The sequence below is a fragment of the Coenobita brevimanus genome, chromosome 26 (assembly GCF_032717465.1).
Source record: "Coenobita brevimanus isolate Jiangsu-jjx chromosome 26, ASM3271746v2, whole genome shotgun sequence".
Taxonomy (NCBI): Eukaryota; Metazoa; Arthropoda; class Malacostraca; order Decapoda; family Coenobitidae; genus Coenobita; species Coenobita brevimanus.
Window position 1 is genome coordinate 6,046,234 of NC_136979.1, and position 18,633 is coordinate 6,064,866.

The 18,633-nt window shown below is 39.8% G+C and overlaps 1 protein-coding gene across 1 annotated transcript in view; it reads left to right on the plus strand.

The window, feature by feature from the left end:
- The window catches only part of LOC145394060 (influenza virus NS1A-binding protein-like), a 66,016-nt gene extending 48,153 nt beyond the window's left edge, over positions 1 to 17,863 (plus strand). Inside the window, exons 7-13 of the mRNA XM_080268027.1 lie at positions 2,482 to 2,616; positions 7,140 to 7,269; positions 11,505 to 11,990; positions 15,327 to 15,452; positions 15,806 to 15,979; positions 16,147 to 16,317; positions 17,380 to 17,863. Coding sequence (XP_080124153.1) covers positions 2,482 to 2,616; positions 7,140 to 7,269; positions 11,505 to 11,990; positions 15,327 to 15,452; positions 15,806 to 15,979; positions 16,147 to 16,317; positions 17,380 to 17,783 — 1,626 coding nt within the window. The 3' untranslated portion in view covers positions 17,784 to 17,863. The remainder of the gene's footprint in view (positions 1 to 2,481; positions 2,617 to 7,139; positions 7,270 to 11,504; positions 11,991 to 15,326; positions 15,453 to 15,805; positions 15,980 to 16,146; positions 16,318 to 17,379) is intronic.
- Positions 17,864 to 18,633: the final 770 nt, after the last annotated feature.

Sequence of the window (18,633 nt, forward strand, 5' to 3'; positions counted from 1 at the left end):
TCCATCCCTCCACCTCATCCTCGGTCTACCCCTCCCTCTCCCTCCCTCCACCTCACCTACATACACCCTCTTAGTCAGTCTTTCATTCTCCATCCTCTCCACATGTCCAAACATAGGAAACCATTTACTACATTGGGTGGTAACCATATAACCAAATTTTGGCACCTGGTGGATTAGTGGGTAATTATTGCGGTCCATCGGATTGAACCGGTGAAGGTTTATATCCAAGGGATGGTTGGGGTTGATTGCTCATATAATGCCACTCAGGGTTGAGTGGCATTATATGCCACATCTTAAATGTCGGGACCAACTGCCTAGACCCGGGCTCCTATGCTCCTCATGGGGCAGTGTAGGATTGGATGATGGATGGATATATATATATGAGGCCCCACGTGCAAGAGTATACCTATGGGTCACCTTGTCGAAAATTGAGATAATGCTATCCCACAGTCCATCAGAGTATGTACTTTCATGTGAACTTGGTGGATGTGATATATGACCCAAGACATAAGGGCGAAAACCTATAGAAATAACATTGGGTTTACATTGCCACTCTTTATCAAGCGCGTTTCGCCACTATGTTGGAGGAAGGGTGTACCCATGCGCCATCCTCATGGAGAATGGCTTCTCAGCTTGCCATTTAATGCGTGCGGTAGTGTTACCAGTCACCAAGGCGATGAGGATAGTCTCGTCCCAAGCCTCTTTGCTGCGCTTTAGTAATACTAATGCTCTCGTCCCCAGCTTTTTCTGGTTGACCAAGCAGTGTGCACACTCTATTGTGTGTGACATAACCTACGTAATTTCAGTGGTTATAATCAGGGAAACAATGTCCAGTGACAGTGAATGTGTGGATGATGTGGAGGCCTTGCCTTCCTCAGATGTAGCTTTGGGCACCCAGGTGTTTTATATGCAGAAAAAGAGGAAATCATCTTAAATGTCAGGACCAGCTGCCTAGCCCCGGGCTCCTACGTTCCTCATGGGGCAGTGTAGGATTGGATGGTGGATGGATGGAAAAAGAGGAAAGTTTTACAGCCTCTAACAGGACCACTGTATTCATTAATAAGATTATTAATGTAAAACATCATTATTCCTAGTATTATTGGTGTTATTTTGTTTGTTACTGCATTTAATAGATGTAAAGTGTCTATTGTTCACATAAAAACACAGAACAACGAGGATCAGGTGAAAAAAAATGCTGCATATTGATAATTTTTTGAAAAATTTGTAAAATTTACTTTTTGTGAAAGTGACCAGGCAAATTCATAACCAACCACTCTACAGACATTCAACTTCATCTTACAACATAAAGGAACTCACTAGCTATTAGCCTGCAATACTAGTTTATGCATAAAAGTAGCAGCATTGTATGCTAATATGTTGATTTTGTTTGTTTGTGTTTTTTGGGGGGTAAAAACAATAGTAACTTTACTAAAAAGCTTTTGGATAAAGTAGAGACAATCAGCTTTAAAATGATGTAAACGCCATTACCCTAGGTATAATAGTTTTTGCGGTATCGTTCTTCAAAGTTGTACAAACTTTAAACACGATTTCTGCCACTTTTATAATATGACTCATGGGTATACTCTTGCATGTGGGGCCTCATATATATATATATATATATATATATATATATGTATTATTATTCTTAGTACTAGTAGTAGTAGTAATAGTAGCAGTAGTATTAGTAGTAATTAATTCTGTCTATGCATTGGCATCTGGATTTATTAATGACATCTCTAGGCAGCTTTATTTCTATTAAGTCTTTATTTCTGTTATGTTAGGGAGAGATTGTTTGGACTGCATTGGTGATATACAGCCATAATTAGTCCTTTCACTACTAGGGTTTTCTCATGCCAAGTGAAATTAATGGTACTGGAGTAGCCAGAATAAAAAAATGCCCCTGTATCAAAGGGGTTGAGAAAACCCTGTGTGAAAGTGTTTTCTTGCTAATGCTGTCATATGGGAGTTAAACCTAGGCAGTGAGTGACAGGGTACTTTCTAGGTTGCAAAAGGTAGAGCTGACCATTCTCAGAACAGCTGCTGTCATTAGGAGGTGGGGTGGTGTAAGCAATAGTGAAATTTATGCCCGATATGGAATGAAAGAAAGCAGTAGGAACAAAATGAGGGATTACTGTGTGGATAGAGAAATACCTTGAGATGGTATGAACATAAGCAATATGCAGTACAGAGAACGCACTTACAGTAGATAGGCTTTCAAAGAAAGCATGTGAATGTGAGACTGAGAGGTGTTGATAGGGGTTTACCTCTAGTAGTCTGAAGGAAGAAGGTGGATCAGTATATTCATGAGAAAGAGGGAAGAGGAAGAGTTGTTTTAGAGAGTTAAATGAGGGTAATGTAGCCTGGAGGTGTTTCTCTCCTGGCCATCCTTTGTTGCGGGATGAAAGCAAGGCATCAGAGATGATGATGCTAATAATGAACATTAATATGTTACCATCATGTGCATTTCTGTTCCCCCTACAGAAGCACATGCTGTACCTGAACATGGACAACTCCCTGCATGATTGCTCAGACATCAAGTCAGGAGATCTCAATGATTCTGATATGGTGCAAGACTACAAGAAGATGTCACGCAAAATGTCACAGACCAGTATGAAGGTAAACTTGTGATCATATTGCTATTTTGTAGTATATTTTAAAATGAATAAAGAATGCTTTATCTTAAGATAATGTATTATGACAGTGTTTTAAAGGATAATTGTGCATGTATTTATCCTGATATCTGCCTGATAAGCACTATGGACTTTCTGTCTTTTAAGAATTTTCTGTACCTCATTTATTTGGTAATAGAAATTGAAAATCCTGACATTCAGTGACATAATGTATTCCTTCCTCCATACTTTTGTTGCCATCACAATCCATCCTTTGCATCTGTATATACACTTACTGGCTTGTGCACTGACAGATCTTTCCAGTCACACATTTGCACAACCTTTTAAACAAACCATTTAAGCTCATCAAATCACCTCACAATTTATTCTGCACACATCTTCATCACTCCTACATCTGGATATTGTCACACTCCTTAATTCATGCTCATATTTGCTTCTTCACTGTGTCAGCACACTTATCTCCACATTTCATTCATTCGCTGCATGCAGAGATAGTCCTTGTTCAAAAATAAGTACCAGTAACTTGATTTCATTATTAAGTGCAAATAAAGTGACACCTTTACTTCCCTTAAAATTGCTCACATATTTGGACATGTGGAGAGAATGGAGAAAGAAAGACTGACTAAGAGGGTGTATGTAGATGAGGTGGAGGGAGGGAGAGGGAGGGGTAGACCGAGGATGAGGTGGAGGGATGGAGTTGAGAGGTATATGAGGGAGGTGGGGGTGAATTGAGGGGAGGGTAGTCAAATGGTGGGTGACAGAGCGACTTGAAGGCATTTTGTCTGCAGCCACCCTTTGCGGGATTAGGGCGTTGGGGTATAGATAGATAGACAGAAAATTGCTCATGATTCATTGTAAAATTTTGAAGCCAGAAACAAGTATTTTTTGTGGTTTTAACCCATGAGTCATGAACCAAAAGCTTGTTTCAATTAGGTGTTTCACTTTCATTAGCATTCTACCAGCAGGCATCCTAGACTCACTTCTTAAGCATGGGACTTTTTTAATTCTTGCCATTACCAGATTATTTTTTTCAACAGTGTTATTCAACTTATCTGTTAAAGTGAGTTTATTGATGAAGCATCTGACCTCTACATATCAGAAAGTCTTTTCCAAACTGAATACAATAGAGTATTCTGTTCAGCTCTCGGTTCTTTCAGTAATAACTTTAACAAGTCTTAACCCATTCTCCCACTGAAATCCTCAGGTGAAAACATTATAAATGACCCATGTGGTAAAGTGAACATCCTTGCTAGTACATTTGCCACAAATTCTACCGTAGAGGAAATCAGTCAGACCATCCTGGTACTAGAACTTGACTCTCCCAAAATTGCTCCACGTAAAATACTTAAGACTACTGTAGATACATAAAGTTCACCCTAAACAGTTTACCAATCAACAAAGCTCCAGGTCCAGATGGAATTCCTCCAATCATTTTTAATATATTGGATATAAACCTACACAGGCTTAATGCAATTGGAGCATCTTAATTACCCAGTAGACCACCGGGTGCCATTTCACTTACTAAATCTTTCCTCCGCCTCCCTTACATTCTTTGCAATCAGCACCTAATCATCAGCATACAACATCTCCCATGGGAGTCCATTTCTGAGGTCATGTGAGAGGGCTTCAAGTACCATGATAAACAACAAGGGGCTCAAAACTGACCCCTGGTGCACACCAACGTTCACGGAAAACTCATCACTAAAATCTTCATTCACCCTTACCTGGGTGCGAGCACCCATATGCATGGCCATAACCTCCCTGTCCAGCCACTCCTCGATCCCAAACTTTCTCATTGCCCACTTTACCACCTCTTTAGGGACTTTTTCAAAGGCCTTCTCCAAATCAACAAAAACAAAGTACAGTTCCCTTTGCTTTCCTTCAAAGGCCTTCTCCAAATCAACAAAAACAAAGTACAGGTCCCTTCTCTTTCCATGTATATTTTTCCTGAAACTGTTGAACAATGAATATGGCAACAGTGTCCTTTTGCCTGGCATAAACTCAAACTGCTTCTCATCAATATTCATTCTTTCTCCAAACACACTTTCTAGAACTCTCTCCAGTACCTTCTTTATCTGGTCTAAAAGCTTTATGCCTCTATAGTTTCCTCTTTCCAGGGCATCACCCTTCCCCTTGCAAACATTTACTATTACACTCTTAAGCCAGTCATCTGGAACAACACTCTCATATATAATCGTATCTATCAGATCAGTGACTAACCTCACTCGTATATCTCCTGAGGCTTTCAACACCTCCCCTGCAAGTAAGAAGGAATGTTGCCTCCCTCGCATTATTTTACAGATACTTTTATGGCAAATGCTCAGACGAAGTTGCATCCATTGTACTGCCTTTCCACGCCTTTCCCTGTGCTACACGGGCATCTGGTAGCGCTTATGACTGGACTGTCACACTGCCATTTTGCAGAATTTCTACCTATCAGTATTCATTTATCCCCAGAACTGCATCTCTTTGGAACTTGCTTCCTGAGATTAGTTTCCCCCAAACTTCAGTCTACAGCTGTTCAACTCCAGCTGTTAGATTTTTTTATGAATGGAAGACACCTGTACTCTTGTATATTGATTTTTTTTTTCCCCTTCCACCATTCATTTGTTAAAAAAATAAATAGAAAGTTCATCTATCTATCTATTGCCAGATGCCATGATCCTGTAAGGGGTGGCCATTTGACTTTGAGTTATTTGTTTTACAGAGAGGAACACTAACCCTTCACCAACCTACTTGTTGACGCATAGGGAGCACATATGGTTTATTTATATGGTTACCACCCAGCATTGTAAATGGTTTCTTGGCTCGCAGGAAACCATTTGGCTTGTCACTCAATGTAAAGCCACCTGTAAAGGAAAGAATAGCAATATGAAGTGACAGGAAAGATGGGAGAAATAGGAAGAGAGGAGGGCAGGCACAGAAAAAGAATGATATAAAAGCTAAGGAAGAAGTAGGGAGCATTACATCAAGTGAGTGGATGATGGTCGCCACTACCTACCACAAAAAAAAAAATAATAATAATAAATTATCTATCTATCTATCTATAGCCCGACGCCTTAATCCCGTAAAGGGTGGCCGCAGACAAAACGCCTCCAAGTCACTCTGTCACCCACCATTTGACTACCCTCCCCCCAATTCACCCCCACCTCCCTCATATACCTCTCAACTCCATCCCTCCACCTCATCCTTGGTCTACCCCTCCCTCTCTCTCCCTCCACCTCACCTACATACACCCTCTTAGTCAGTCTTTCATTCTCCATTCTCTCCACATGTCCAAACCACCTCAGTGTATTTCTCCTAATCTTCTCAACCACATCCACATCTACCCCACAACGTTCCTTCACTTCTTCATTCGTCAACCTGTCCCTCCACGTCACTCCACATGCTCCTCTCAAGTAACTCATTTCCACTGCTCTCACTCTTGACTTGTTCCCCTCTTGCAAGGTCCACGCCTCGCTTCCATACATCAGGGTAGGGATCACAATACGATCATGCAGTGACTTCTTAACTTCCATACTCACCTCCCTAAAATGCCAAGGTGCATCATCAGTTTGGAGAAGTTAACACTTTGACCCCATGGAGTTTCTGGAAGATGAATAACACTTGTCCATAATAAGCTTGCGTATACTGTACAGTAACACAAAGTTCTTTATTCTTAGCCATAGCATTAACCCCTTTAAACCAGAGATGTATTTGTTGTGTTATTTTTGCCATCCGATGATTATACACAGCTTAAGAGTGACTTTCTGAAGAGATTTGATATAGCATTTATAAACTCATTCAGTATGAAAGTCATTCTAAGTTGAATAAAAGTCTGGTAGCAGCAAGAACAAACTAAAAAGGACATCACAGTAATTCAGTGATTAATGGTGATAGTTTTTAACCTTTTTGGACTGTAGGATTCTCCTGGACATTATAAAATCAGCTTTCATTAATAAAAATAAGTACATACTGTACATACATACATACATCATAATAAACTTGTGTTGCCCCATGAGGAGCATAGGAGTGTGGGGTTAGGCAAGTTGGTCCTGACATTTAAGATGAGAGTGACCAGCCTCACTCATCCCTGAGTGACATTACTTGAGCAATAAACTCCAACCACACGTTGGATATACACCAACACAGGCTCAGTCCAGATGGAGCATCTTAATTTCCCACTAAACCACCAGGCACTGTAGTTTCGGTATATGATTACCACCCAGCATTGTAAAAGGTTTCCAGGTGTACAGGAAACCATTTGGCTTGTCACACAGTGTAGATTCACCCGTGGACAGAAGGAAAAGGAAAGAAGGAAGGAATGAAAGACAGAAGAGGAAGAAAGGAAAGAAGGAAGAAAGAGAGGAAAGGGCAGTCATCCGAGAGCAGCACTACATAGAGTGAGTGGATGTGGGTGCCTCCACCTACCGCTAGATGAGAATTAAAAACAAAGTAGATTTTTGCAGTCATAGTGTTAGGTGACGACTGACTATACATGGTTGACTGATCCAATTCTGTGGCTTGCAGTTACGGAGGAAGTCAACCACTCCACAGCCTTCCAAGCCCCGCCTGATGCTGTACTCTCGCAGCATCTCAGATAAGGATGACTCTGAGACAGACAATGATTGGAAGCTCATTGCATTTTCACAGGTCTCTGGTAAGTCACTTTGATGGGACTCTCATTTTGTGTTTGTATATAGTGATGGCATTATTGATTGTTTTGCATTTTTGATATTATGGAGAGTGTGGCTATGTGGAACTTTTTATTCCTTCAGATGAACTATGTCTTGCATTAACCCAACCATATTTTCTTTTCACAGTTCTTTCTCTCTTCTTTCATTTTGGTTGATTTTGTTTTAACACCAGATATACAGTACCTTTGTCATACCCCACATCCAGTTGGGGTGCCATAACCCTCTAGGCTACTTGATGTTCATTACGGTAGTTGGTTATAGGAATACTACTCTGCGTAGTAAATAGTTTTCTGGAATAAAGGAAGCCATTTAACTAGTTACACAGGGTAATGTCTTACTACAGAGTTGCCCAGATATCACAGTGTTTCATTCATGTTTCAGAATGTTAAGTACTCTAAAAAATTTGATGCTTTTTTTCTTTTCTTTTTTTAAAGAAATGTGATATTTTTTTGTTGTTTACTTTTTTGTACTTAAAATATGAATGTATTTATTTACATTTTTGTTATTGATAGCAGCCAGTTTGCAATTTTCAGTTCGCTGTCAATATCTTCATAGAAAACAAAACAAAACAAAAAACCGATGGGAGAACCATCAAAATTCTGTCCCTTTAACTTAGCCATACACATTCATTCTCCATTCAAGCTGCCAGAATCCTGACTCCACATCCTAAATATTCATACGTCCATGTTTCACATTATCTACAGCTAGATGTAAGCCGACTGTCATATCTCTAAGTAAAAACGGGTTTGAAACCCATGTCATATGCTGCATTGTACAAAATTCCTCCAGCCAGTTTGATTCAGTGTCAGTTTTCTGGCATTGTCAATCTCCATACCATTCATTCTTCCTTGCTTACTGTATATACTACCCACCTTCTTCTTCACCTACCACACCACCTCTCACATTCACATTCACTGAGGGGAAACCTGATCTAATAAAGCCGATAACCCATTATATTATCCAGTGGTTATCCCCTTAGGTGGGATTTCAAGTGCTTGTACGAAAATGAGTATAACTGCATATTCAGTTTAAGAAAACGAAAACTATACCCATTTTCCATTAACTTGGCCCATAATTTTGCCTTTTTGCAGTTTATTTCACATCCTTGTCATTGCACTTCTTCATGACTACTACTACACAGTATTATTTTACAACTTGGCAATCACAATGGGGAGAGGGCAATTTCAGGCCAAGTTGGGGAAAAAAGGGTAGGAAACACTTATTGTAAACCACTGCACCCAACTTAACGGACATTGTTCGTTATGGCCGATGCAGGTTTGTTGGCATTGTAGTACCGTATCTGTTAAATTCAACATCCAGTTTATTGAGGTATGTTAAATCAAGGGTCTACTGTATATCCTTTTCATCCCCTGGTTCATAGCCAACCCATTTTTCTCACATAACCATACAGTCTAAGTGCGGTTTCTTCAGCTGTCCTCACACTCCCTTATTTCACATCATTAGTGAATCATATTGTTCCTTATTCTATCCACACTCAGCACTTCACACATATTCCTCAGTAACCCCAACTCCTTTGCTCATACTCTGAATTTTCACTTATGTCACACAAGTCTCTTCTGTCTTATTTGTTAATGAGGACAAGTCTTTTGCAGCTACCACACTCAGACCTGTGTTGGATACTATATCAGGGCCTTCATAGCAGCAGTTACTTTCCTTCCCTGTGCCATTCTGCTTCTAAGCCTTCCTTTGTATATTTACCTTTCTTTTCTGTTGTTTCACCTGGGTACAGTTAAGTATTAACTTGGCCTTCCATGTAATTGGGGACCATATAAATGGAACCATTGACACCATTATAGTAAAGTTAATGTGTTGATCAAGTCTTGAGCCAGGCCCCAATTTGCCTACTTCCCTCTGTGACCCCAGCTGCACTACAGGTATACTTTTCAAGAGCATAGCCTACTGTTTAAATGTAAAGCAGACATAAGACACTGACATTAAAAAAAGGCTTAAAGAAGTGAAAAAGTAGAACAAATCTCACAATTGTAGACTTCAACTTGCCCTTGCTGATATCTCACAGTTGTAGACTTCAACTTGCCCTTGCTGATTTAAAACCCTGTGACCTCAGATCCTTCGTAAGAGTGGTGGATGCTAATCTCAAACTGCTCAGATTCTTGACAGAAGCCAGGATGGCAGCTTGGACATCACTTTTTGACAAACTGTTCTGATTATTGGTACAGTTTATGGGTGCCTTGCCTAATTTTGGCAGAGCTTATGGACATTATGCAATGCAGATGGGATTCACATAGGAGGAGGGTTCACGGTACTTAAACTCCCTAACCTATTCATGTCTCCCCCCACTCACCGTCAATATTGTAAGTCACCTTGTCTCAACCATAACTGTGCTAGTACCCTCATTTACTTGTAGATAAAACAAGTTGTATCCCGTTAGCATTCAGGTATTTAAGAAATAACCACCATCGACCTCCAAAAGAGGGAAAGTTTGCTTTTTGTGTGTTTGGTAACTCATCAAACATAAGCATGGGCTTTTCACCATTAGAAAAGATAAGAAAACAATAATAATAATGTTTGTGGTTGATGAGGGAACTCATCATCCACTCACTCGATGTAGTGCAGCTCACGGGTGGCTTCCCTTTCCTCACTTCCTTTTTCCATCCTTCCTCATCTTTTTCTTTCCTTCATTCTTTCTTCTTCCTTCTGTCTGTGGGTGACTCTACACTGAGTGACAAGCAAAATGGTTTCCTTTATACCAGGAAACCATTTACTGTGCTGGGTTGTAACCATATAGCCAAATTATGGCACCTGATGGTTTATTGGGCAATTAAGGTGCTCCAATCAGATTGAGCCAGTGCAGGTTTATATCCAAGAGGTGGTTGGGGTTTATTGCTCACATAATGCCACTCAAGGATGAGTGAGGATGGTCACTTTCATCTTAAATGTCAGGACACCAACTTGCCCAGCCCCGGCTTCTATGTTTTGCCTGGGGCAGTGCTGGATTTGATGATGAATGACTGCATGAGTAATAATATTATAATAACAATAACAGTAGTAATAATAATAATAGTAATAGTAATAACAATGATAATAATCCCTCCATCATCCAATTGTGTGTGGTCCCATGAGGAACATAGGAGCCTGGGACTAGGCAAGTTGGTCCTGACATGAAAGATGAGAGTGACCAGCCTCACTCATCCCTGAGTGGCATTACACGAGGAATAAACCCCAACCATCCCTTGGATATAAACTTACACAGGCTTAATCCAATTGGAGCACCTTAATTACGGTACGTACTAAACCACCAGGTGCCATAAGTTGGTTATATGGTTATAATCATCATACATACATACATACATATATGCATGACCTGATGGTGGTCTGCCTCTAACAGTAGTAATGATATGTATCTAGCTGGACATTGAACTGCTTAGTCTCATTTACCTTCTTGCTACTATCCCCTGTACTGTGGCAGCTCTTTTAGTCATATCACATTGAGGGTTGTTTTTTCGTGAGCTCAGGAAACTCCATAGCACCATTCTACAGCTGTTCATTTTGGAAATTCCTAATACTCTCTTGTATGTTATATATGATATATGGGTATTATCATTATCATCTTAACCCTTTGAGATTCCGATGACACATTTTAGAGTCATTTCAAATCCAATCTCTGAGATTCTGATGACTAGTTTATGCATCATTTTAAGATACTTTTGTAAAATATTCACCATAAATCGTGTTTACGCGTCATAACAAAGAGACTCAGGCATGATGTCGCAGAATGCATGCTCTGTGCGTGTTACGAACAGTAGTTTTGTAGTTATGCTTGGTTTAAACCAAATTTACATTTTTTTTTTTTTTATTTCTTGCTGAATATTTTTTATGGCAAGGTATAAAATTTTTGGGTTTCGCCTAACTTCAGCTCGTCATTTTGACTTTTTATTTTCTTTGTTTTCCTTTCTTGAAAGTACTGCAGTAAAGTACAAATATTCAGCTTCAAAATAACACCACAACCAGCATTCTATTTTAATAACTGTGCAGTATTACCTCCCTTGAGGTGTGAGAATGTAAGATAAGCTACTGCTGTGGATACAGTGAAAGGTGAATGACTGGTCCAGTCCCCTTGGTGACATTACAGTATTTTTAGTATGGCATTTAATTATTTTGATTTTATAGGGGAATAATTGTGCACAGACACTGACTTTTGTTCTGTTTTTACCTGCAGAGAGCTCATGGATAGCAGTGGTGACTCTGAGTGGAGTAGTAGCAGTGATGTCCGTACAGCAGAAGTTTGGTGGTGGTGGCAAAAATGGTGGTTCATGCTCTCCAACATCTACTTCCTCACCCGCTTCGTCCCGCCCTGGTTCAGTAGAGAAGATTGACAGCTACACGGTGGTGCCCCATATGTCCTCACCCAAGTGTGGGACAGGGACTGGCAATCAAGGAGGGAGACTGCTGGTGTGTGGAGGGTATGACCGGGGAGAGTGTCTGCGCACCGTGGAAGCTTATGACCCTCACACCAACACCTGGACGACACTCCCACCCATGCGACAGGGCCGAGGACGCTTTGACCTTACTGTTTTGGATAACCGGGCATATGCAGTGGGTGGGTGTGATGGAGTACGGGAACTTGCCTCAGTTGAGGTGTTGGATGAGGCTGGCCCAAGGTGGGAGAGCGTGGCCTCCCTACCTCTGGCACGCAGCAACACTGGTGAGTTTCCCCAGACCAACCCAAACCCCCAACTGCCCACTTATCCACTCTTCCTGCTGTTTTCCAGACCAGCTATGCAGCAGCACCTCCCACAGCTACTGACCTGACTTGCTGAACATCATGTGAGGCGCTGTGCTGAGACTTATCATCAGCTGAGTTATGTTTACACTGCCCTTTCCAGGCATATTGAAATATGGAGGATGAGCAAAGATTTAAGAAAGGATTCTGTAGGAAGTTATGGAAGTCTGCCTTTTTTTTTTTTTTTTCCCCATAAGATTGTCTGGCAAGTAGGACCTAATCCAGTTTCTCAGTGCTAAAAAATAGACTTCATGAGTAGACTGTATTACCTGTCACCCATTAATATAACAGACACCTTCCTCTTTCTCTCTGTTACAGGGCAGACAGGCACTGTGACAGCTTGATAAACACAGTACAGGATGAAAAAGGGCACAGAATCTGTATTTACTTTTTTCTGTAATTATCTGTCATTTGATTGTAAAGGAAAGAAATGCAGGCAGATTTCACAAGCCAGCTATTTACAGCGGTTCATGTGCCCATTTTCTTTAATCCTGAACTTTGGCAAGCGAGGACTATGCTAGAGCAGCTGAGGAGGAGGTCAGCTGCGCTACACCTTGGAGAGTAACCTTATTTGGGTTCTTTGTTATGACACTTCGGTAAGTAAACAAACTCCTGAGATCCTAGGACCTTAAATATATAATTTATTTTTACAAGTTTTGCTTACCAACATGTTGAAATTGTTTTTCTACTTCCACTTGACCTTCCTCTTGGCCTCTGCTGATAATTGAGCATTTTTTCATGAAGATTCCGACGCGCTTTTCCAGGTGAACAGACGACGACTTCGAGCACAGCCACAAAGAGGACTCTTCCACCCTCATGTTTGTCTCTTTATTTTTCATGTGTGTTTGTGTAACCTGTGCTGTGATTGTGTGTGTGAGCTTGTGGCAGTTACTTGTGTTATTCCAGGAGAGTGAACCTCTGTTTTCAGCATCTACAGTTTATTGCTTTGCATTTTGTAAAATGTGGACTCTCTGTAATGATATTTGAGGAGGCATTGCATCCCACAAGAGGTTAAGTATTTATTCTAAAAAGGAACCATTTTCTTCTAAAGATCAGGAGTAATATTTCAGTACTTAACAGCTTGTAGGTGTGGGTTCAGTAAAATGCTCAGAGCTTAGTGTCTTAGGACTGTTTGTACCCAGGCTTTGATTATATTTTTGTTCAAATTCAGGCACATTCATATATGGATATACAGTACAGGTGGGGGTGCCCACCATCCACTCATTTGATATATTGTACCACCTTTAGATGACTATACAGTAGGTGACAAGCCATTAAGTATCTTGTAGCTCTGAGAACAATTTACAGTTATAAGTTAAGTTGTAATCACATAACCTAATGAAGGTATGATGAATTGTAGTCGCAGCGCATGACTCTGAGGTTGTCATTATCGTACCCTGGCAATCTACCATTCAAAATGTGCGTCCGATTTCGTATCATATTATACACGAATCATATTATTATGCATGAATATATTATACACGAATGTTATTATACACGAACATATTATACACAAGTCACATGCATCTCATATGATACACAAAATCAGATGCACTTTTGAATGGCAGGTTGCCAGAGCATGGTAACAACATCCTCAGAGCCGCATGCTGCAACTATAGTCTGTTATGGCTTTCTTGCCAATTGTGGCCCATGAAGGTTTACATTGAAGAAATGGTTGGGGTTTATTGTTCACTGAGTGTCACTCAAGACTGAGTGACTGATTACTTTTGCTCAAATGTTTTGTCTTAGTAGTTTAGCCCCAGAGCCTTGCACTACTTACAGGAGAGTAAAGGAGTGGATTATACATACAGTATATACGGTAAACAGGAAATATGTTATCATCATTATCTAATCCTGTGTTGTCCCATGAGGAGCGTAGGAGGCCGAGGCTAAGCAAGTTGGTCTTGACATTTAAGATAAGAGATCAACCTCACTCATCCCTGAGTGGCATCATGTGAGCAATAAACCCCAACCACCCCATGGATATAAACTGACACAGGCTTAATCCAATTAGAGAGCCTCAATTACCCACTAAACTACCAGGTGCCATTATTTGGTTGTATGGTTACCACCAAGCATAGTGAATGGTTACTTGGCGTATGGGAAACTATTTGGCTTGTTACTTAGTGTAGAGTCACCTGCAGACAGAAGGAAGAGGAAAGAAAGAAGGAAAGAATGACATAAGAGGTAGGAAGGGAGAGAGGAAAAGGCAACCACCCTAGAGCAGCACTATATAGAGTGAGTGGATAGTGAGTGCCTCCATCTGCCATCCCAGTAATGAACTTAATTTAGTTTTGTATTGCCATTTGTATTTGTTGACTTATGTCTGACACTAAAAATTCTGTCCAACAGCTGAATATTATTCTAAAATCATCACTGTGCAACTTATTACATGTATGTCTGTTAAGCTGGGTAGAGGAAATCTCGTTTATTGAATAACTGAGATTTAAAGTTAACATTGGAGTACTAAGACTAAAGTTTGCTATCATTTGAGTACACATTGAGGTAAGAAGAAAACAAGGAAAAATGTACAAAATTATACATGGGATAATAAAGATGCCTTTCAAAATTGCCAGGCCAGTCAGTCGTGAGTTTTGTGGGCTTTACTGCATCCAGTACCTTATAAATTAATATATTGCACATTATCATACTTCTGTTCTCTTAATGTTTTTGATTATCTTGAAATTTTTCTTATGAGAATGGTTCCTATTTATGTCTTGTATTAACATTCAAGCAGTAGTAGTTTATTCCAAACTTTCTCAGAAATTACCCATATATGTTCTTATTACAAGGCTGTGGAGGGCTCAAACAATTTTGATGATACACAGTAAATGCATTAACTAAGCCTTAGTGTTTTAAATAGATGGCAGTACATGAACATAGCAAAACTTCAGATAAGTGCAAGTTGATGAAAGCTGGATTCATTAATATGTTTCAGTAATGATTCATATGTTTTTATATTGTAATGACATAAGTTATGTGATAAATAATATAGTAATGATATATTGACTGCATACATGAGTTCTCCATTAGCATGCAACATTTTAATACTAATTCCTGCTTGAATGTTTTAACTTCCTAACCACCACCACTAGCAGTCCAGAATTGTTTACAAAATCACCTTCCAACCAACCATAAACAACCTGAACCATGCTGTACCAACCATGAGCCACACTCTTCTCCCCATGTGATATCTTGAGGGGAGGGGGGCAACTAAAAGGTTTTTCTCTTCCTTCTGCACGTTATGCACAACTGCAGGCGTGTGCAGCATGGGTGGAAAGGTGTTTTGTATTGGGGGCTGGAATGGACAGTATGGCATCAAGCAGTGTGACATGTACATCCCAGAAACAAACACCTGGAAGACTATTGCTTCACTGCATATAGGTGAGTAACGACGAAGGTTTCAGGTTTTACCCTTGCTGTTTCGTGTTGGTTTTATTCAGTTTAAAATACTGTATTGTATTTTCAACTGGGAGAATTACTGTTGATACAGCTAGATGTATTTGTGCTGTCGTCAGGTGCTTTAATGCTGTTTGAAAGATTTTCAGCTGGAACAGTTAGAAACAGCTGTCATCAATTCCATCATTACTACTATGATTTCATTATGGGAATAATGTCTGATAGTTGCAAAAATAGTACCTCAAAATGACATCATCATAATCCTGAGAAATTTCCTTCCAGCTCAGACCAACCCAGTGAGTAGAGATAAATTAAGTTTGTTTCCTTATGTTTGTCAGGACGGTATCAAGCTGGGGTGGCAGCCATGGAGGGGTTGGTGTATGCTGTGGGTGGCTGTGACTCATGGAACTGTCTTAACTCAGTGGAGGTTTATGATCCAGCACAAGACAGTTGGAGGTTTGCGTCTCCCATGACCACACCTAGGCGAGGCTGTGGTGCTCAGGTCTTTAAAGGTGAGATTAAAACATGATTAGCTTAATTAATTAGATTCAGTAGCTAATATTGATTGGTTTTGCAGCAATGAATACATTATTAATAAGAGATTTAGTTTATTCAAAAAGTCATGCCATGGAACAGTATTGTGTAGAGAAGTCTGAGATAAAGCTTAATCTTCTTCCAGGCAAATTGTATGTTATTGGTGGATCTGATGGAACGCAGAGTTTGTGCACAACTGAGATTTATGATGTTGCCACTAACACCTGGTTGCCGGGTCCCTCCATGACCTCATGCCGAGCCAATGTTGGTGTGGCTGTTGTTGATGGCAAGCTCTATGCTGTTGGTGGATTTTCTGGTGAGACATTTCTGCAATATATATCTTCTGTAACTGCTACTGTACAGTCTTGTTTTTTTTTTTTTTTTTTTTTTTTTTTTTTTTTGACTCTACAATACTCTGTGGATCATATAAAATTTTTTTGAGATGTAATAAACATTAGTTGTGTGGCACATTTCACTAAATATTGTTTGATAGTTCTCCCAAATCTTGTGCCTTCCTTTTCCTTGCTGTTGTTCCTACTTAGTGTAGTTCAGTAGGAATATTAAAGACAGAGCAGTGGGAAGGGAATGATGGAGTGTGTGTTTGTGTGTGTGTGGGGGGAGTTGCATTGAACTGAATAGATAAAAAACACGGAGATTCTTGAATATTTGTTGAGTAAAGAAGTCCACTGATTAAAAGGAAAAAAGGAGAGTGCTTTGATAGTATGATCATTGAGTGAGAATGGTACAGAAAGGGTGATGAAAAGTGTGTACAGTATGTTTGTGTGTGGAAGTTGGAGGTTTGCTAGGCTAAGAAGAAGGTAGATGAATATGAAAATGAGTGTTTGGAGGAGCAAGCTTTGGAAATTGACAAAGCTAAGGAAGTGACAGGGAATCAAGATGGATAATAAACAAATGAAGAAGCATGTGACAAGGGTTTGGCACTCCTGTTTTAATTTGGTAGTCAGTGGAATGAGTATTCCATAGATGAGATGAAGTGCATCTATAAAGAAAAATACACTGTTAAATGTAGAGGTGGTTTTACTTACAAGGTGGAGCCTTAATTCTGAAGGTTTGAATGATTGGCCCATTTCACTGTTCATGCTACTTCATAGTCCAACTACTTTCTTGCCTTTTTCATATTTATCTGGGTCCCCATCCTTTAGATAGGAGCTAGGGTTGAGATAATTGTTAACTGTGGTTAGGAACACAGCCCCCTTTCTGTTTTCATAAATTGAAATGTTAGCTCGTGAAGAAGAGTAAGTTATGAATTGGCCAATGCAGTTTTTATATTTGTGACAAGTCATAACTGTCCCAACTGATCTTGACTTATGTCAGGCTTTTCATATGTTTTCCTCCCCTTCTCTCTTTCTCCTTGTAGGGAAGAACTTCCTCAACAGCATCGAGTACCTTGACCCAGACACGGGTGAATGGACCAACTTCACTCCCAAGCCAGACTCACCCCTGAAGAGCTTGGCAGACCAGCTTAGCCGGGTGCAGAGCAATGGAGGGATTTCCAGTAGCAGCGAGGCATCTGATGGAGAGACCGATGCTGCAGTAATTGGAAATGGTGACAGAGTTCTTTATGGCAAGACAGAAAATGGGATGAAATTGTCACATGGTCAGGCATTATATGGGAATGTGGTATCCAATAGCAAGAAAGAAAATGATGTAGAGATGTCAAAAGCTCAGGGCAGTGGTAAAGTAGTTTCTAACGGTGCATCAAATGGATGTGGAAATGGATTTAATGAGATCTCAAGTAGCATTCACCCATTGTCCATTTAGACAACTCCTTGACAGTGAGTCTGGTTGCCACTTGGTGGACTGCTGCAGTGTTACTTTTTTTTTAAAGATATATATATATATATATATATATATATATATATATATATATATGTATGTATGTATATATATATGTATATATATATATACATATATATAATATTATATATAGATGAGGCACACCAATTTGATTTTTATTAATTGTATGCTGTACGATCACAGAGTTCGATCACAGAGTTCTATCATTCAGTATGTCATATACAATGCATTACATACCAGTATAGATTTCTTGCATTATTACATTTGTCACTATTATCAGTTGAAAAGAGGAAGGACATGGCAGAAAGCTAAATTGTTTCCTCAAGGAAATGATTGAAATAGCCTGTGAGGATTTTGCTGACACTTATCCCCTTCAGTCCGGGTGATGCCTTTCTTGCTGCTCTCAGATGATTTATTCACCTTAAGAAAGGACTATAATTGGTGGGGTTTATCAAGACTGTATCTAAATCCTCCAGTCTGAAAATTCAAACCTAAGCTGAATGCACTCATCAGGAGATGGTAAGAATAAACTGAAAAAAAGTCCCTGGACTTGGTGGGCTAATGCTGGCATCTTCAGTCCTCCCAAATCCTCTGGAAGTTAGGTGCCTTCTCTCTCCTCATATGCTGATATCAGTCTCACTTACTCACCCACGAATTCACCCACTCTCTCACTTGCCATCTAGGGTGACATATTTTTTTAGATTGCTAAGATTTCTTACCTATCATGAACCCTTAACTAATGTATCTCTTGTTAAGCCAGAAGATTTTTTTTCTACATGGGATATTGGAGTATATATATATATATATATATATA